We start from the raw sequence: 22079 nt of genomic DNA on the forward strand, positions 1-22079 counted from the left end.
TCCTGATTTACAGCATCCATAGTTCTTTTGGTTTCCATTCCTGTACCTGTCTAGGTACGCCTTAAGTGACGGTATCATGCCTTCCTCTACCACCTCCGCTGGCTACACATTCCAAGCACCCACCACCCACTGCGTAAAGAACTTTCCATGCATATCTCCCTTAAACTTTTCCCCTCTCACCTTGAAATCGTGACCCCTAGTAATTGAGTCCCCCACTCTGGGGAAAAAGCTTCTTGCTACTCACCCTGTCTATACCTCTCATGATTTTGTAGACCTCAATCAGGTCTCCCCTCAAACTCCATCTGTCAAATGTAAATAATCCTAATCTACACAATGTCTCTTCATAGCTAGCACCCTTTTACCAGGCAACATCCTGGTGAACTTCCTCCTCACCATCTCCACAGCATCCACATCCTTTTGGTAATATGACGAACAGAAACTGTACGCAGTATTCCAAATGTGGTTGAACCAAATTCCGATAAAACTGTAACACGACCTGCCAACTCTTGCACTCAATACCCCATCCAATGAATGAAAACATGCCGGATGCCTCCTCGACCACTCTATCGTCCTGCATTGCCACCTTTAGGGTGCAATGGACCTGAACACCCAGATCTCTCCGTGCATCAATACCTCATCCTTTTCTCACGTCTGAACATTTGCAGGTCAAAGCACATATCTGAAACTCCGTGAACGTACTGTTGAACCTTTTCTTTAAGGTGCTGCTGTCAGCCATTCCATGGACACAGCCAAGCGCTTCTATGATAGAGCCACCACCTGAGGCAGAAGATTGATGGACTTTTAGTTCTCTCCTCTGGCTCCACTGCCAATGTTCCCCTGTCTCTACAGGTTGAGTATATCAGTTCTGACTGGCTGAGGAGATACACATTCTGCCTGGAGCTCAGTTGGTGCCTGATCTCCACAGCCCTTTAGGTATTGGAGACCTCAGGTGTTTCAGCCTGCACCAGCTGGGTCACATGTCAATGATGTACTCAGCAGACTCTGTGTCTGAATCTGCTCTCGTCCTTACCACCAATCCTAGAATAGAATCCCTGCAGTGTGGGGACAGGACCTTCAGCCCAAGTCCACACCGATCATCAGAGCATCCCACCCAGAGCCATCCCCCATAACACACCTAACCTGCAAATCTCTGGACATTATGAGGCAAATCAGCATGGCTAATCCACCTAGCCTGAACATCTTTAGACTGTGGGAGGAAACCGGAGCACCCGGAAAAAACCCCCACAGACACAGTTTGAATCTGCAAATTCCACACAGACTGCCCAATGGTACAAATGAACCCAGGTCTCTGGTGCTGTGAGGCAGCAGTGTTAACCACTGTGCCAACGTGCCACCTAATAAAACAGAGATAACAGCCTCTGTGCTGGTAGTGGGTGCAGGTGGGCACTTCTCTGTTGGAGTCACTGAAGTGTCACCTGTCTCATCCTCAGGGAAGCTCATGCTCAACTGCCATCATGCCCATCTTTATCTGTTTATCTCTTGACTGCTCATAACTGTGGAATGTTTGGGAGTTTCTTTCCTTTAGCACAAGGCCGGTGTTGGTCCTCACCTTAAAGTTGAACCAGATCTTCCTCCAAAGAGGGTAAGGATTCTGGGAATAGAAGGTCTCCATCATCTGGAACGCCTTCCTTCCATTTTGAGTTCTGGCTTGTCCTGCAGTAAGTGAAGGATTGAGGGGATATGAATATATGCATCATCTTGCCAGGTAGTGAACCCATTCCAGTAAGTGAGTATCAATTTTGGTACTCAGGATTGGCAGCATAAAATGGGTATGGGCTGTTCAGAGCATATCATGCATGTGATAATGAAGTAGGAATGAGCATGCCATCTGACTGTACAGTAGCAGAATTGGAATAAGTGTCTAGGAACTTGCAGTGAGAAGATTGTGATACTTAATGTGGTGGAGCACTGGGAATCAATCATCCATTTCCTGTGGTGGGCCACATGTTATTGATGTTGAAGAGGGCACTGACCTCTGTGTGACCATAGCCCAGGCAGCCTGGTTCTGATAGGAGGATTACTCTCTCCCTTCAGATAGGAAGAAAACCTCTTCTCTAGTTCAGACTGCTTGGACCAGACACTCTAACAAGAGATTGTTAAAGCAGGGAGTCCCCTTTGACTCCTGACAGTAATCTCTGAGGTAGGGTAGGACCTGTGAAGTTCCTCATGTTTAGCAAGTGAAGAGATGTCTGCATGACCTTTCAATATAACATCAGAGCCTTCAAACCCAGGAGCAGCCAGTAGAGGCAAGACCCTTCACTTGCCACCAGGATGACTCACCATTTAATTCACCTCAGTACACATTTTCATCGGACATAAAAAGCTGATGCTTGCTCCAGAACTCTTGCCACAGGCCATAATGGATGTGATACCATCTGTAACACCCATCACCATACTTGAAGTCTAAATTGTAAAATCCCATCCAGCATCATGAACTTAAAAATGTAATCAGAAGAAATGTCATTTCACACAGTTCATAGATTGTTTTGCCGCAGGAAGTGTTTGAGGCATAGAGTAGTGCATCTTCTAAGGAGAAGTGGATTAGTACAAAAAGCAGAGCAGAAGACAGGGCTTTGGGAAGGAATATTTACTATCAGTAAACCAACATACTCTTGAGCAGCAATGTTGAGCTACTGTAGTCCTGTAGGTAAATTTTTAGTTTGCATTACCCAGAGGATTTTTTTTTAACTTTTGCTGGAACATATTACCCACTTTGCATCTGCTTTCCAAATACTTAAGTTAATGGTCAATAAATGTTAATTAATGTCAAGTTAATGCTAACATTGAGTAAGCCTCTCCACCGGAATTGGGAAATCTTCATTGAAGACGATGGTATTTAAGAATAAACTTTTGCTTTTCCTTCTGTTCTACCATTGCTGTTATTTATGCATTGATCTGAAATTTGACAGTGAAGCTGTATACCTGGGAATTAAATTTTCTTCTTCATTTTAAACTTTGAAGATGCAAGCAGTCGATATTGCTTTCAACTTTTATCCAAAGGCAAGTTTCTCTCCACTTTGCATAAAAATGATCACATCCCAGAACTATGCAGCACAAGCCAAGAAATGTCGAGACTTAATCCCCAATATGTGCTAAATTAGTGCACCACTGGCCTCAGCATTCTGGACCAATAAAAGCAAAAATACCTGATAGGATTCTATTGTGTGCAGCTATCCAGTGAAAGATATCACCCCGGGACACCACTTCATTTCGTTCATACCTGAGAATTACTAGATATTGACAATTCATTCAGACATGAATTTGGCTGAAAGCCATAAACTTTAAATAAGCAGATTCAAACCACATAGTTTACACAATTTCATGGAGGATTTCAAAAACAGACAGCAACAATCCCACCAATAACTAATCATTATTAATATCACTTTTGGATGACTGTCCAAAATGCTGCTAGTCTTCGGTCATCATCTTGTACATATTTTTGTTATGATTGGAACTGGGTTTAATGGAAATAGGATCTAATAAAGGTTCCCCATAAAAAAACCCCTTTGTTCAAAATATCCAACACTATGTCCAGTAATTTTTCTAAACAATAGGGAAGAAAAATTTGTCGTTCAGTTACCGTCCACCATCCATAAAATCTCTCAACACGTTGACTCGAGAATATCTAGCTACTTTCTTATAAATAATCTGTTTTTATAATTAATAACAATGCAAAGACAGCACACGTGGGCACTGTTTTTAACCAAGCAATGAACTTCTAGCAAAAATGAAAAGCATACTTCCCTTCACCGGCTTCACCACTCAGTATATTTTATTTCTTACAGCTAACCTGATGAAAGCACCTTTTTCCGCTTCTGTAGCAAGTTTTGATTTTCAAAACGATTCCCAGTCCACTCACTCAGCCTCTCTTTTCTCTGTGTTACTCAGGTGAATTCTCCCACTCTCTGACCGTTTGCCGAAACTGACTGTGCACTGTAAAAACCCCTGCTGTAAACAGAACAGTGATGAGTCACTTTTTCTAATTTAGCTTTCTGCGACAGTGATCAACAACATATTCAGGGAAGTGATTTCAGGTATTGAGAGATAACTATCACTACCAATAAAAAAAACTACTGTTTAACAAAGCCACATCACCTTGTGCAAAGTCTGTTAGTTCAAGTCAAAAGTTGACTTTTTTTCTCAAAATTGAACTTAGTAGATGTGTACCAGTTTAATTCCTACTTTGAACCAAACTCTCAGAAGTACTCACTCACCTCTGTTTCGCTCAGGTGAAGTTTACCTCACATTGACCATGAATCTTTACTCTGTGATTTGCCGCTCACTGACAGAAGATAGTCAAAATAAATAAGAGCCACTCTGCAAAACAAACAAAACACCGTTGACTGATAGGGAAAACGCAATCTCAATTTAAGTCTTATGAGGGGTAGAGCTGTAAGACTTCAACAGTTTGTAACTAGTGAAGAATCTATAATGGCTCTCACAATACCTTATTACAAAAGAATGTAACAGGCAGAGTAACCTGGAAAAATTGAAAAATAACCATAGGAACTGAGGAGCTGGTCTAGGCCCGAAACGTCAGCTTTTGTGCTCCTGAGATGCTGCTTGGCCTGTTGTGTTCATCCAGCCTCACATTTTATTATCTTGGAATCTCCAGCATCTGCAGTTCCCATTATCTCTGTAGATACTGGGTAATTGTTATGCTTTCCCTTCACAGTCATCTACCTGGAACTTGTCACGAAAAGTATCCAATGAATACCGTGGATGAACATTTTTAGTTTTAAAAATTCAACAGATTTTCCTAAAGTGTGTCCTTGGAGGACACCAAAATTATGTTTTGTAAAATATTGCTCTAGTCCTTTATTGTTCTTGGTGGAGAAGGAGTTAGTAAAGGAAGAATGTAAGGTAAATGTATCTTCCTGAGAATGCTAATTTTAAACATTACCATTTTCAACTATTGGTGATCATATCCCATGCATCCTGAACATTATGAGTAACAGATATTATTCTCTTCCCATATTTTCAGCCCTTTATACATGAATTAATGGTCCATAGTTAAGCTGATTTGGCTCAATATCTGTATCAGCAATAGTGCAGTGAATTGAAATGCATTATATCACATAAATTTGTCAGCAGTATTTGTTGTGTAATGATCATGAACAACACAATTAATACCTTATTGATATGAGTGTTTTTACTCAGACTGTAATTTGATCACTTTGTATATTGAGGCTTGAATTGCTACTAAGTCCAGTTTGAGATACCATAGAACTGAGTGATAGTCAGAATCTAATGGGTTGCATTTTGTGAACCAGATCTGAATTATCTTTGCTGATCTTAAAAGGAAATATCAATAAAGGATTGATACTTCCAACGTATAGTTTTCCTCATTCCTAACATCAGTTTGAATTTACCCAACAATAGGATCATATATATCCAACAACAAAAAATCAAATAGGATAGCCAACCAATCATCTCGGAGTATTCTCATAGACATGAACCCAGCATATAAAATGTTCTGGCTGATTCATTTTTTATGAAGATTCACTGAAGCCAAATTATAGATGGGGACACACCAATGTGATTAAGATATAAACTAATAACCAAACTTCAAATATATTTTAAAGGTGGAATTTTTTTATTGTGCTGCAGAAATATGACATTCTGCCAACAGTGCTTATTTTTCAGGGCCAGTGTAATTGTTCAGCAATTTGGACATATGAGCTGATAAATCAGTTACGCCTTATTCAACACGTGTTTTCATAGTAAGATAAATAGTGCTAAAAAGCCAAGTTCTCATCAACTTGGTGAATTTTACTCTTCATTTCGGGGGACCTCAATCCTCATCATGGACAGCAACTTCTGGATTTCTGTGGATTCCAGAAGTTTCTGCCAGTTTCAGAAGAAGAATGAAGGTGAACATTGACAGTTAGTGCCAGAGAATCTGTGTCATCTAAATATTCTGAGAAAAGAGGAGAGAAGATGTGTGGAAACTAGATTCACAAACCTTTGCCTCCTTAGTGTAAGGTATGCATTGACCAACGTACTGATAGGGAAATCACAGTATTCTAGTGATTTTGCACATGTAATGGAAAATAGCCAGAAATTCAAACAAAAACACTGCCTTTCCACAGCTTTCATTTTACTTAAATTAGTTGTCAAACTAACAGCAAAATTATTTTCCTTGTTTCTTCCAGGTACAGGTATCGAACACACCATAACAAAATCTCATACTTAAATGTTTTATGTTACAGTTAATGACACAGAAGAAATTGGCTCTTTGAATACTATTAATATTACGGATCCTGATACAACCAAGGTAGTAGTCTCTGACCTTGACACCAGCAGCAAGTATAAATTCTACCTGAGTGCTTACACAAGGAGTGGATCTGGGAAACTTATTACAGAAGAAGGGACAACAGTTATGGAAGGAGGTAAGGCAACCATGTTTGCAAATTCAAATCTTTAGTAATGAGTGATTTTTTTAAAAAATTAATCTGGTGTAATGCAAGGATTTTTGAATTGCTGCTTCATGATATCACAAATATTCTTTGTATACAATATATTAATCTTTCTATACAATTTAAAGCATTTGGGAATGGTATTGCATTCTATGTATACTAAAAACAGAGTTGTTTTTTCATTTGTCTTATTCATTTTGTTTGATTTATCATTTCATTAAAAATGGCAAATGAAAACAGGTCAATCAGATGTACAACTGTAAGTTAAAATGTTGTAAAATTTATTTTGAGAAGCTAATTTTAATCTAATTATAATACAAATGACTGTTTCATAAAATTGACAAATACGAAGAAGAATTGTTTTGTAACTACTGGTATTTTTTAATCTGTGTAAAACCACAACAGCTCTGTAATTTGCATGTGTACTACCTATACTAAATAATGTTCACCTCATAACTTAGATTTCATTTGCAATTAGATCGTTTTAGCAATAGTTATAGCCCAAAATAATAATTGTACATTAGGTCTTAAAATAGGTGACTATAGTGGATGAATTAGTGATCATTTTTCGAAGCAATTTAGATTTAGAGACTAAGGGAAAGAGGGAGAAATTAGATGACCACAAACTTATCATTCACAATGAAGTAAAGGAAGCATTTGAGCAAGCGTGATCTGTTCCAAGACATTTGTGTTGGCCCTGGGAAGAACAGTTCATTCCTGACCAATCTAATTTAAGTTTTTGAAGTGATCACTAATTTGCAGTGAAAAGCTCAGCATGTCTGGCAGCATCTGTGAAGAAAAAGTCAGAGTTAATGTTTCAAGTCCAGTGACCCTGCCTCAGAACTGATGGACGCTGGGAAAACATCAGTTTATATGCAGAAAATAGGGAGGGGTGTAGTGTAGGGAGTAAATGCTTGGATAAAGCCTAAAGAGAGAGAACAGTTGGACAGACAAAGGAGTTGATAACGATCTGGCTGGGAGGGTGAAGAGTTGGTGCAGACAAGATTGACTTAATGCGTATCTATAAATGGAGACTTGTTCAGCATCAAGTAGCTGATTGGTCTGGTCTGCAATAGTGAGTAGTTAATGGAATCAAAGGCCTTCTGCCTGCCAACAACTGTGTATGTGGTTTCTAGGTGGTTGTTCACCTTGTGTGGGGATGAATGTTTAAGCTTTCATAAGCTATCAGACTCCCCAAAAGAAAGGAGCTGTCTTTCTCTCTGTAGTAAACAACTTCAAGCCTGAAGAAGATAACAAAGTCTGAAGCTGGATGCACACAGCAGACCAAGCAGCATCTCAGGAGCACAAAAGTTGACGTTTTAGGCCTAGATCCTTCATCCTCTGATGAAGGTCCAGGCCTGAAATGTCAGCTTTTGTGCTCCTGAGATGCTGCTTGGCCTGCTGTGTTCATCCAGCTTCAGACTTTGTTATCTTGGATTCTCCAGCATTAGCAGTCCCCATTATCTCTCAAGCCTGAAGAAAGCCTGTTTGTTTTCCCTCATCAGTTGCTGTAAGCTGTGGTTCTTGCCCAAAATGTCAGATAAGTATGAACTGATCACCCTGTGCCTCCTGCAAGCCAGTAAAAATACCTGGAGAAGGAAGATCTAAGCAAAACATGACCTGAAAAAGGAAAATTTCAACAACCCCAATAGACATTTCCATTAAACCGTCATCCCAGTCTTCCCTTCTGATCAGGACAAACTTTTTTATTTTGCATCTGTTGTGTAGTTAGCAGATAAGATAAGCCTTGGTTCCTTGAGATCTGTACTGAGGCCTGTATTTTCGCTAGTTATAGTGATCATTTGAATTCAGGATTTGAGGTTTAAATATCCATCGTTCAAGTTAATGCTAAATTTAACAAATTATAGCAGGCAGTCTCGATGAAAGAGTAAGTGAACAGACAAAATTAGAGCAACCGGGGTTCATTCTTAATCAGAGATAACAAAGTGTAGAGGTGGATGAACACAGCAGGCCAAGCAGTATCAGAGGAACAGGAAAGCTGATATTTCAGGCCTAGACCCTTCTTCAGAAATCCTTCAAAATTTCTACTATCTCTTCATTCTTAATCAAGTGTGAAGTCAGCTGAGGAAGACAAATCAGAATATTTTCTCAATAGGAAGAGACGAGGAGCTGTGGAAATACAAAGGATTTACAAATCATTAAAAGATGCTACTGAGCTAAAAGAAAACTTAGCCATTTAGTTTCAAGGAACTAAAGTGAAAATGTTTGAATTAATTTGGATAGAGCATTGGTTAGATTCTGCCTGGAGACTTACATTGCGTTTTAGATGCCAAGAGCTGGTGTGCAGAGTTGAAGAACCCCAGAGCCACTTAAAAATGTTATGACTTGATTCACATTTCCAGTTTTTGTTGGCATAGGAAAAGGTTAAGAGTCATAAACTCATATCCTACATTTCCAGTTTTACAGTCTCTATTGCAAGTAAGTAAGTCCTACTCCCCTGCAGCCTCTGTGGCATCAAACTCAGTTTACTATGACTTGAATTTCATGATTTCAAAGGATTTGTGTATGATATTCTAGATTCAGGAGTCATTTGAAAGGTAACCTCTAAACATCTTAGATATGTCCCCTCAAAGCCAACTTGGGCCCTCCACCTCAGTGGCCCCTTAAATCTTCCTTCAACTCATGTTGGTTCCATTCCTGTTGATCCAATATATACAATGGACTGAACCAATGAACTCTGTACTATCAATGGCATGTGGGAAACTGCTTGAAAATCATCACATTCATTATTTTGTTTTGTATAAAAGACAACTAGTTCTTAAAACTCTATAAAAAATGTCAATCAAACCGACTATTGAAGCAGTCTTAACAAACATTTGAAGCACCTTACACTTCCATCTTCTGCAAATAAGCATTGAGATAATGACAAAAGAAATCACAAAAACGATGATACCCCCACCAAGGTATCCATTAAGCAAAATCAATACTTCATTGCACCCATGTAAACAAAATAACTCCTCCAATTTTTTTAAAAGAATCTGGGGTAAAAACCAGCCTCCCCAGAGTAGATTAGGTGCAGAGTGGAGGAGTTATACTGAAAGGTCTGCCAGCTCAGAAAATGTCCTTAGAAGCAAAAATCTGACAAATAAGTTGTATAAATCTTGGAAAGAATAAAGTGCACATTGATCATCATTATATCATTGATTAATGTGTTAATTGATCAAGCAAGACTGCATAAAGATGATTTGTAATCCTTGTGTTCAAGATGCCAAGGGGCAATCAAATTGTGTTGTTTGAAACGATACAAAAATTCTACAGGGCAGTAACTAAAAATGCATTTACATTGCAATGAAATCAGTAACAAGATGACATAATCTTAAAATTTGAACTAGGCTAAGTAAGACAAAGCCAGGAAGTACATTTTCACACAAACTATAATGAATATTAAGTCAATTGAGATTTAAAAGACTGAGAATGAAATGTCTTTAATGATTTCAAGGGATGGTGTGCAAACAAAATTGAGGTGCAGATCAGCCATGGTTTAATTGAATGGTGGAGCTCACCAGGGGACCACTGCGTTGTGATCAATTATCCTGTAACCTAGAGGGGGAAAACAAGTCGGTTAGAAAAACAAAAAATACTTGAAAATGGAAGCACTGATCTGACTGGAGCTCCATTTTTTAGGACACAAAATGAATCAAACTGGTGCATGTCATTTGCAAGTTTTACTGGTGTTCCTTCTGGGCATTCAGAGGGAAACATATACAGTTTTGAAGCAAATGACAAAGGTGATTATACACATAGGAGGAAAAATAAATCATAAGCTGCATAATATAGATAATCGAAGACCCCATTGAAGCTCTGGTTGCAATTTTAACTCAGGCTTTGAATTACACTGAGTATAGTAGTTAAATCAAAGCACATATTGTACTGAAAGCATAATGCCTTTTATTCTTTAATGGACTGTTACAGCTGTACTTTGGTGTTGCAATTTGTTTTCTCTGAATCCTGCAGTCACCAAACATCATTTCTTGGGACGTAGAACATTACGTTCAACTCAAATGTCAGAGGTGTAATGGAAATGTAGAATTTGCACAATAATTAAGCTACAACCTAAGATTGTGTAAAAATGACTGAAGCAATTTCAGAATCTTATTCACTGATTGGAAGAAAAGTTTGTTGGTAGTATTCAGGAGAATATTCCCAAATAATTACTGAGGAGACAATTTTGTAAATTTCTTCCCTTACATGTTAATTGAATAATTTTCGACTGATGGGATCATTACTTACAACCCAATTATATTTAATTACCTGGATCAAATGTTCAACCTCAATGTATGAACCTTTAGCATTTTGTATAAGCTGACATACTTAGGCAGCTTACGTGAATCAAACTAATTTCAGGTTAATCGGTTGATGCTCCCAGCCCTTGCAAGTGGTTAGTTCAGCCACGAAGTAATATCAGGATAGTTGGTGGAGCTACATTTTGGGGCTGTCAAAACATTTAGCAGCAGCAGCCACTTCATTGAATGCTGTTTTTCTCCACCTAAGAAAATTCAAATATTGTGTGTTCAAATATTTTTTAAAAATCCCAAATCTAATTCTACAAGGTGATTCTACTATTTAGTTTCCATACTGTTGCTTCTGTCTATGTTAATAGGAGTTGGGTGCCATATTTCATGGTGAACACTTACAACCAATAGGCCGTGATTTCTTGGTTCATTTAAGACTGAACATAAAACGTTTAATACATTTTTATCATCTTTACTGTAGTTTTGTAAATTCTAATGACTATTTCATTCCACTTCAGCACGAAAGAAATACTGTTGCACATTAGATTAAATGACACAGAACATTCCAGATGAGATTTTGAAGATTAAGCCTTTGTTCCAGTTAAATTATTGTGAAACCAAAAGCATATCCATTATTTGAAATACCAGATCATTTTAAAAGTAATAAATGGCAATTATGCAAATGTCCCCACTTCACAATGTAACAAAGGTCTGCTCAGTTGTAAGAAACAGGACAAGTTTGAAGAGCAAAATTTTCTTGGTTCATTTATTTCCTTTGATCCAAAATAGCCGATGATACATCAACCCTCCTGCCATGTCAAAGCAAATCAAGAAAATAATAATTTCTCACTTTGGAATGTGTCTCTAAACTGTGGGTCACTTATAAAGTAACAGTTTGACAGAAACCATGCAGAAAAATGCAAACCATTCCCTCTGGGTATTTATCTCAAGTCAAAAAATGATCATAATGGGGTGCCACGGTTTGTTTCTAGCCTCGGGTGACTGTGGATTTTTCACATTCACCCTCTGTTTGCAAGGTTTTCCTCCGGGTGTTCCCCTTTCCTCCAACAGTCCAAAGATGTGCAAGTTAGGTGGATTGACCATGCTAAATTACCCATAGTATCCTGAGATGTGTGGGCTGGGTGAATTAGCCATGGGAATGCAGAGTTACAGGGATAGGTTAGGAGGGTGGGTTTGGGTGGGATATTTGTCAGAGGGGCAGTGTGAAATTGATGGACTAAATCTCCTGCATTCACACTGTAAGGAATCTAATACCTATGATTCAATGATGGAAAGATTGTTGTTTTGAGAGGCATTCTAAGAGAAACACCAAAAATGCCCTAATAAGTGTTTGCAAGAAATATTCCCAAAATGGTAATGACCTGTTTGTCACTGTATCTATGGTTACAACAATGATGAGGTCTTCAAAAACAGACAAATGTCTCTTCCTTAAGATTGGAGGCATAGGTCTCACAAGTTATGAACCAGATGTTATTTTATAAAAAGTAAAAGTGCATTAAACACGATGCACTGATACCCGTTCTTTTTTTAGAAAACTTCTGTTGCTTGTCTGTTTGCATGCCCAGTGGAATAACACATATATTGCGACATGTTTTTGTGATTCATCAGTTCCTTCTCATTGACCCTAACAAGCAGCAACTACAACTGTCAGAAAATGCAAATCAGAAGTAGGATACTCACAACATCGACTTGTTCCCTGCTCAGAAAATCTCCTGCCTAATGAGCAATTTATCTGTAACAATGCAATAAAGTAATAAAAATGATATTAAAAAGTAAAATATGTCGCAATGCAAATCCTGGGCTAATTACCACAATTTAGTGAATCAGGTGCAGCATCGTCATTCATATTGATAATGAGAAATTAATATGAGAGATTATAAAATAACAGCAATATATTCAGTGAAATATGAATGTGTTACAAATTATTTGGGTCCTTCCAAATTGATAACAATGAGTGGTACTGCTCATTAGAAATTTTTTTTGATGCAGTGCAAATTTCTGAATTTTTGCTGAGACATTGAAGCCTGAAATAAGTTTAAAAACACAAAAAAAGAGAAATGTATGCACTTAAATGTAGTGAAAATAATGAACTGTAAAAAAATCAGGAGACGTGTTGTACTGTCCATATAAATGGAACAATTAATCCCTGAAATCATGGGTGTACTTTCAGCGCAATACTATACAGGCAAAACATGCAAATCTGGTCAACCACTGCAGATTGAAACCGCCTCATTTTCATTTTCAAATAGAAAGGATCAGAGGATACAATGGGAATGGCATGAGGGTAGGAGGTGATCATTCAGGTTTTGACAGTGACAATTACTATCTCCCCCACCTCACCCACCTCAATGATTTCTACCACAATGCAAGATTGATAGTGGAGAAACTTGATAGTTGCATGTTCATTGTGATAGGACAATATGTACAGAGGTTGTTTTCAAACTTCCACCCACATTCTGTCAATATCACTTCAAACAGTTTTAAATTAAAGAACATTCAAAATCATTTATTCTTTGCCATTTACTGGCTATAAAAATGCAGCTTGAAATGTTTCCAAATGCTTCAAAACAGTATCAGTTCATTTTCCGTATTTTTAATGCTCATATTGGATGGTAGCTTCAAGATCTAATCACAGATCAGCATCCATTGCCAAAGTAAGGTTTGGCATAATGTAATGTGCGGCAACTCATTGATCATTTTTGCTGTCATGACTGTAGTTAATGATCTCGGAATCAAGACTACGAGCCACAGAATTTAGCTTCCTCGTATCTTTGGTTTTGGCAGTACAGGAGCAAGAGGCCACCACCAGATAACCTGCACTTGATCTCCTCCTGTGCAGCCAATGCCAGTCTGTGTATTTTGAAAGACTATTGGGTAATTTTTTGGTGCATGCTCCATATCACGTAGGAGTTCAGATTCCAACACCAGACAGTGACCTATGCCGATTTGGCGCACAACCTGCCAATTTGCCGAAGGAATATCTCACCTGTGAGAATGACATGGATCACCGCTCAACTTTCAAGTGAGATATCTTTGACTTTTGTTCGCTGCTGCTGCAGATCTCATGGAAGAGTTGCATTGTTAGAGGAACTTCCACAGCTTTTTTCAGTTTGAAGGGAGTGGAGCAGTAACACTGACTCCTGGTCATAAGGACCTCTAGTTATTGTTCTTCTTGAACTGAGGAATGGCAGGGCATTGGAAGTGAAGCTGTGTATGAGGGGCAGGGGCCACAGGGGTTGTAGCTTCTGGGGGTAAACTTGAAGTGAGAGCTTGCAGGGGCCATTGTGTCGGTGATTCACACATCCTTGACAGCACGAACCATTTTTCTGATCCGGTGCCAAACAGCTGACCCTGCATTCTTCACGTCACCACATGGAACTGGAGGGTGACTGCTCCAGTCCGGGCCTATTACTGTCCATGTGATGCGTGTATCCTCTCTGCCAACTAATATACCCTGCCCCTCTCTGTCCCCTTTCCCCCGTGTCTTTAAATTGCCCCAGGAGATGTGAAGAAAATCATTGGCACCCTGAAACAGTGCTCTGTTTGTCTTGACAGCTTACAGAATGTCTTTAGTACACAGCAGTAACTCCTGAGCCACCATTGTTTTGTACAGCCTGCATACCATGTGGATATGGTATCCCCTTCAACAATCACCTCAGGAGGAGGAAGGGAAGAGTCATGCGGTGATCATCCTTCCACAAAGGCCACCCATGAACATCTCATCAGACTTTCGCTTCCCTTTTGAAATCTACTGTTGCTCCTCAGTTCCCTCCTTTCCGTACCCCTGTTAGAGAGCAATTCCACATTGCATTGACTGAAATCCTCAAATACAAGTGACCACAAAACAAGCATTTCATGCCTACTTTATTTCCTTACTGTAGTGGAGCACTCCATGCAGCATTGCTACAAGATCCTGCCAGCCATTTTCAGTACTGGTACCTACAGCAGCAGCCTACAAGAAAACCTGGACTTACATGCAACAAAAAGCAATTGTATAACCTTCAGTGTGAGCTCCCTCTGCAGCACTCAAATTTTGAGTAGCTTCTGCCTGTGCTGCAGTGGAAGCTTTTACATGAACTGTCAAATTCTGCATCCGGGGGGCCTTGCACCTGCTCTTATGCACCTGGCCACTGCTTTCATGTCTGATGGAATGGGCTCCAATCTTTGTGAACCCCAACCCCGTGTTGGGCTGGATTCCTCCATCCTCCTGATGAGTAACAATAAGTTCAATGGCAGGCCTGTCAATGTACCAAGCATTTCTCTGCTCCGGACCATCAGAATTTTCCAGTATGTTACACCTTGCATGTGTTCATCTGAGTCTTTTGCAGCGGAATGAGGCTGCTGTCTCTTCATTTGCTCAGCTGGCAAATGTACAGTGTGTTCCTCCAGGCTTAGCTGTAGCCAGTTGTGCTGGGTGTCCCACGACTTGCAAATGTTATCTCTATATTACCCTTGGCGATGCTAGCACCTGAACTCAAGATTCCATGCTTCCTCAGCTCTGTGCTCCTCCTCCAAACTTTCATATTAAGGCACAAGTGACTGGCCAAGTGGCAGGTCTTGAGCATATGAAGGCATGAATGCACATAAAGAAGTTGAGCTGAGGGAAAGCTGCTTGGATGGAAGCCAAGGGGTGCACAGCTACACCATTGTCAGCATTCTATTGTAGGAAGATTATGGTCGAGTGTGAAGTGGGATTTAAGAAGTTGCATAAGCTTCAGTGATGATGGTTACCATGACCTCAGCCACGTGTGCACCAATAACCCCAAGTACGGTTATCTCCAATGTGGTGAGGAGTTACGACTGTGCCTGTGCTCTCAGTCTCTTAGCTGCTGCACCCTGCTATCAGAGTATCAGTGAGTGTATTGTAATGTATTTGGTGATGTGGCTGTCAGAGTTGAATAGTTAGATGTATATGGAAGCTGTGAAATATGAATGTGAATCTTGCCACAGTGGTAAGTGTGAGACTCCAGTGGAGCTTTTAAACGTTAGGTTAGGAACCCTAATTCCTTGAGACTGATAATTGGTGAATGATGATGATGCAAGCAGTGTGTAAGATTAATGGTACACTTGGTGGAAGATCACATTTTTATCATTTGTTCACCAACATTGAACTTTTACCAGCACTGTATCTGGGTTATCAGGACCACACTCTTGACATTGACCTTCGTGATATTGTTCCCAATGTGGTCACATCATATGTATAGATGGCCTTCTAGCCTCATAGAAAAAGTTTGACACCTTGCCTCATTTTCACTTCTTGTGGCTCTCGTGCTGCAACTGAGAACCTCAGAGTCCTCTGTGTCAACTGGGGTACCATCGCTTCAGTTTATTCAAGGGCAGATGGTTTTCCACAGCCAATTCCATCAACAGCTGTAGCCAGGGTAATCTCTTGTTTAAAACATACAGCATTCAGAAGTAGAACAAATGTCAGTTGGTGTGAGCCTAAACGGTCTGCTGAGCTTGCAGGCCCCCAGCAGCACATTGAGCACTGCATTGCACATTACAGACACAGAAATGAGCGGACAACGCAAAATCTGTGCATTTACTTGCATCACTTTAACTAAGTATGGGGATGCAGTGCATCATGATCATTATAGCTTTTAAAGGGCTACATTATGTCTATAACCTTGGGTTTCTCTGCATATAGTTAACATCAAACTGTGAGAAAACAGACAAAAGCCTATTATTTTAATTGGACAAAATCCCATTTTTTGTTGGTTTTAATTATTGCAGAATTATTTAGTTCAGCATGTCATAGAACCCCAACAGTGTGAAAGCTGGCAATTAGGCCTATCAGATCCACAACAACCCTCTGAAGAACATCTCTCCCAGACCCACCCTCTTATCTCTGCATATCCTATGGCTAATCCACATAGCCTGCACATCCCTTGACTTTATAGGCAATGTAACATGACTAATCCACCTAATGTGCACATCTTTGGTCTGTGGGAGAAAAGCTACACATGGGGAGAATGTGCAAATAGATAGTCACCCAATGCTGGAATCAAATCTGGTCACTGGTGCTGTGAGGCAGCAGAGCTCACCACTGAGCCACCGTGCCGCTCGCGGTGTTGTGGCACTGATGTGTAGAATGTTCAAAATAAAATTTAAAAACGCAGGAAATCTGAAAGAAAAACAGAAATTGCTAGAGAAACTCAGGCAGTCTAGCAACATCTGTGGGAAGAAAGCAGTGAAAATGTTTCAAACCCAGCTACATGTCTTCAGAACTATCATCAGTTTGGAACAAAATTCTCTTTGTATGAAGGCTGAAGGGATGGGGCAGGGGGTGTGCATTTGAGGGGTATAGTGGAGAGGAGAGGTGAGCAGATAAGTGGAGACAGAGCTGAGAGAGAGGTAGATGAAAAGGTTAAGAGTTTTTGGACGCGACCTGGATCCCCTGCCAACATTTCTGTCACAGGCCTGCTGCAGCGTTTCAGTGAACCTAAGCCCATAAACCTGAGTGTAAGAATAACATTTCATTTTTCTACTAGGAGGCATTGCAGCCTCAAGAACTCAACATTTGAGTTCAATAACTTTCGAGCCTGATTCCATCCTTCCACGTTTTTAATTACTCTACATGCGGCCCTGTCATGACATGGATTACACTCAACACAGTCGCTCATTCTCACATACTCCTAGACCCATTATCACATTATATGGGCTGCATTCAGCACAGCCAGCTCATTTTTTCTCTCTTAGCTCTTAACGTCATCAACACCCTCAACTCCTGCCCCTCCCATTTAATAATGAAATAAAACTGTAAATATAACACTTTACCTTGAAAAAAATTGAAGATACAGTAACTTGGTGGAGGAGGAGGGTGGTCTTGAGGTTGCTGAGTTGTTAAGATCCTTTGAACATCTCGCTTCTCTTCAAGCCTTTCTTTTGTGTTCACCAACTGCAATTTTATCAGCTGGACACTGCTTGTAAACGTTCTTGTCACTTTGTCCTCCTATCTTTATGGGTAACGTGGCAAAATATGCAAAAAAAAGTGAAAATTGTCAAGTACCTAAGGGTCGAGGCCAAAAACATAGAACATAGAACATAGAACAGTACAGCACAGAACAGGCCCTTCAGCTCACGATGTTGTGCCGACCATTGATCCTCATGTATGCACCCTCAAATTTCTGTGACCATGTACATGTCCAGCAGTCTCTTAAATGACCCCAATGACCTTGCTTCCACAACTGCTGCTGGCAACGCATTCCATGCTCTCACAACTCTCTGCGTAAAGAACCTGCCTCTGACATCCCCTCTATACTTTCCACCAACCAGCTTAAAACTATGACCCCTCGTGCTAGCCATTTCTGCCCTGGGAAATAGTCTCTGGCTATCAACTCTATCTATGCCTCTCATTATCTTGTATACCTCAATTAGGTCCCCTCTCCTCCTCCTTTTCTCCAATGAAAAGAGACCGAGCTCAGTCAACCTCTCTTCATAAGATAAGCCCTCCAGTCCAGGCAGCATCCTGGTAAACCTTCTCTGAACCCTCTCCAAAGCATCCACATCTTTCCTATAATAGGGCGCCCAGAACTGGACGCAGTATTCCAAGTGCGGTCTAACCAAAGTTTTATAGAGCTGCAACAAGATCTCACGACTCTTAAACTCAATCCCCCTGTTAATGAAAGCCAAAACACCATATGCTTTCTTAACAACCCTGTCCACTTGGGTGGCCATTTTAAGGGATCTATGTATCTGCACACCAAGATCCCTCTGTTCCTCCACGCTGCCAAGAATCCTATCCTTAATCCTGTACTCAGCTTTCAAATTCGACCTTCCAAAATGCATCACCTCGCATTTATCCAGGTTGAACTCCATCTGCCACCTCTCAGCCCATCTCTGCATCCTGTCAATGTCCCGCTGCAGCCTACAACAGCCCTCTACACTGTCAACGACACCTCCGACCTTTGTGTCGTCTGCAAACTTGCTGACCCATCCTTCAATTCCCTAGTCCAAGTCATTAATATAAATTACAAACAGTAGAGGCCCAAGGACAGAGCCCTGTGGAACTCCACTCACCACTGACTTCCAGGCAGAATATTTTCCTTCTACTACCACTCGCTGTCTTCTGTTGGCCAGCCAATTCTGTATCCAAGCAGCTAAGTTCCCCTGTATCCCATTCCTCCTGACCTTCTGAATGAGCCTACCATGGGGAACCTTATCAAATGCCTTACTGAAGTCCATATACACCACATCCACAGCTCGACCCTCATCAACCTTTCTAGTCACATCCTCAAAAAACTCGATAAGGTTTGTAAGGCATGACCTACCCCTCACAAAGCCGTGTTGACTGTATTTGATCAAGCCATGCTCTTCCAGATGGTCATAAATCTTATCCCTCAGAATCCTTTCTAACACCTTGCAGACGACAGACGTGAGACTTACCGGTCTATAATTGCCGGGGATTTCCCTATTTCCTTTCTTGAAGAGACGAATTACATTTGCCTCTCTCCAGTCCTCAGGTACGACTCCAGTGGAGAGCGAGGATGCAAAGATCTTCGCAAGTGGCGAAGCAATTGCATTTCTCGCTTCCCAAAGCAGCCGAGGACAAATCTGATCCAGGCCTGGCGACTTGTCAATCTTAATGTTTGACAAAATTTTCAGCACATCAGCTTCGTCTATCTCTATCCATTCCAGCATGCACACCTGCTCTTCAAAGGTTTCATTCACTACAAAGTTGGTTTCTTTCGTAAAGACAGAAGCAAAAAACTCATTTAGGGCTTCCCCTACCTCCTCAGGCTCCACACACAAGTTCCCTATGCTATCCCTGATCGGCCCTACTCTTTCTTTGACCATTCTCTTATTCCTCACGTAAGTGTAAAATGCCTTTGTGTTTTCCCGGATTCCTTCTGCCAAGCCTTTCTCGTGCCCCCTCCTGGCTCTCCTCAGACCATTTTTGAGCTCCTTCCTTGCCTGCATGTAATCCTCTCTAGCTGAACTTGACCCTAGCTTCCTCCACCTTATGTAAGCTACCTTCTTCCTTTTCACGAGAAGTTCCACCGCTCTCGTCATCCAAGGTTCCTTAATCTTACCCCTTCTTGCCTGTCTCAGAGGGACATATTTACTCATCACTCCCAACAACTGTTCCTTAAACCGTCTCCACATGTCTATAGTTCCCTTACCATGGAACAACTGCTCCCAGTCCATGCTTCCTAACTCATGTCTAATCGCATCATAGTTTCCTCTTCCCCAATTAAATATCCTCCCATTCTGCCTAATCCTCTCCTTCTCCATAGCTATGTAGAATGTGAGGCAGTTATGGTCACTATCACCAAAATGCTCTCCCACCACAAGATCTGATACCTGCCCCGGCTCGTTTCCGAGCACCAAGTCTAGAATGGCCTCTCCCCTCGTCGGCCTGTCAACGTACTGCGTTAGGAAACCCTCCTGAACACACCTTACAAAAACAGCTCCATTCAAATCTTCTGCTCGAAGGAGGTTCCAATCAATATTAGGAAAGTTAAAGTCACCCATTACAACAACCCTACTGCGTGCACACTTTTCCAAAATCTGTCGACCTATGCTTTCTTCAATCTCCCTGCTGCTATTGGGGGGCCTGTAGTAAACCCCTAACGAGGTGACAACTCCCTTGCTGTTCCTAATTTCCACCCATACTGACTCAGTAGGCAGATCTTCCTCGACAAAGGAAGCTTCTGTAGCTGTGATACCCTCTCTGATTAGTAGTGCTACACCCCCTCCTCTTTTTCCCCCCTCCCTATTCTTTTTAAATGTTCTAAACCCTGGAACATCCAGCAACCATTCCTGCCCACGAGAAACCCATGTCTCTGTTATGGCCACAACATCATAGCACCAGGTATTGATCCATGCTCTAAGTTCATCACTTTTATTCCTGATACTCCTTGCATTAAAGCAAACACACTTTAACCGATCCCTTGGTTCCTTCCCAGGAAAATCCTTCCCACTAGCTGGTCTACCTCTTGCTACTGCCTCACCTGCATCAACGCTCACCTCTGGTATACAGCTCAGCTTCCCACCCCCCTGCCATACTAGTTTAAACCCTCTCGAACTACTCGAGCAAACCTTCCACCCAGGACATTGGTCCCCTTCCAGTTCAGATGCAACCCGTCCTTCTTGTACAGGTCCCACCTTCCCCAGAAGGCATCCCAATTATCAACATATCTGAAGCCCTCCCTCCTACACCAGCTGCGTATCCACGTGTTCAGCTGCGCCCGCTCCCTGTTCCTCACCTCGCTATCTCGTGGCACCGGTAGTAAACCAGAGAACACTACTCTGTTCGTCCTGCTCTGCAGCTTCCATCCTAACTCCCTGAAATCACTTTTTATATCCTCAAACCTATTTCTGGCTATATCATTTGTGCCAATATGTAACACGATTTCTGGCTGTTCGCCCTCCCCTTTTTGAACTTTATACACCCGATCGGAGACGTCCCGGACCCTGGCACCAGGGAGGCAACATACCTTCCGGGAATCCCGATCTTGCCCACAAAATCTCCTGTCGATTCCCCTAACTATTGAGTCCCCTACCACGAGTACTTTTCTATTCTGCCCCCTTCCCTTCTTTGCCACAGTGTCAGGCTCAGTGCCAGAGAACTGACTACTATGGCTTTCCTCTGGTAGGTCATCCCCCCCAGCAGTATCCAAAACAGTATACTTATTGCTGAGGGGAATGCCCACAGGGGATCTTTGCACTGTCTGTCTGTCCCCTTTCCTCCCCCTAACTGTAACCCATCTATCCTCGTCCTGAGCCTTAGGAGTGACCAACTCCCGATAACTCCTCTCAATTACCCCCTCTGCCTCCCGAATGATCCGTAGTTCATCCAGCTCCAGCTCCATTTCCCTAACACGGTTTTCAAGGAGCTGTAGCTGGGTGCACTTCCCGCAGATGTAGCCAGCGGAGACGTGTGCCACATCTCCCAACTGCCACATTCTGCAGGAGGAGCAAGCAACTGCCCTAGCATCCATACCCCACTTATCTGAACACCCACTCAATACTAAAGCAGAAAGCTTACTTCAAGTAATAATAACAAATTAATAACAAACATATATTCAATAGAGAAAGTTTAGAATGAACCTTACCTTATTAACTAGGTTAGAGGAGGAGGGTGGGTGGGAGACACCACAGTTGTAGAGTCTCGGGTTTAGCCGCCTTGCTGATATATGTGGTCACTGCTTTCCTTCCTGGCTGCCCCTCTGGTCCTCGTCACTTCCTCCGGTGCTCCCGCTCCTTCTCTGAAAGAGGAAAAAAACACCGCTGCCCGCTACCGGTAAGTAATTTTAAAAATAAACTGCTTTACCTTAGCTGCAGTCTTCCGGGTCCGTCTTGCCTCCGCTGCTGCTCGCACTCAAAAATCAGCTTTTGTGCTCCTATGCTGCTGCTTGGCCTG

General features: G+C 41.4%; 1 protein-coding gene across 14 annotated transcripts in view; it reads left to right on the forward strand.

The window, feature by feature from the left end:
* Positions 1-22079, forward strand: part of chl1b (cell adhesion molecule L1-like b) — an 818676-nt gene that overhangs the window by 717484 nt on the left and 79113 nt on the right. For all 14 annotated transcript variants that reach the window (XM_059649905.1, XM_059649903.1, XM_059649914.1 and 11 more), the window contains one exon: positions 6234-6413. In XM_059649905.1, coding sequence (XP_059505888.1) covers positions 6234-6413 — 180 coding nt within the window. The remainder of the gene's footprint in view (positions 1-6233; positions 6414-22079) is intronic.

The sequence above is a fragment of the Stegostoma tigrinum genome, chromosome 11 (genome assembly GCF_030684315.1).
Source record: "Stegostoma tigrinum isolate sSteTig4 chromosome 11, sSteTig4.hap1, whole genome shotgun sequence".
NCBI lineage: Eukaryota > Metazoa > Chordata > Chondrichthyes > Orectolobiformes > Stegostomatidae > Stegostoma > Stegostoma tigrinum.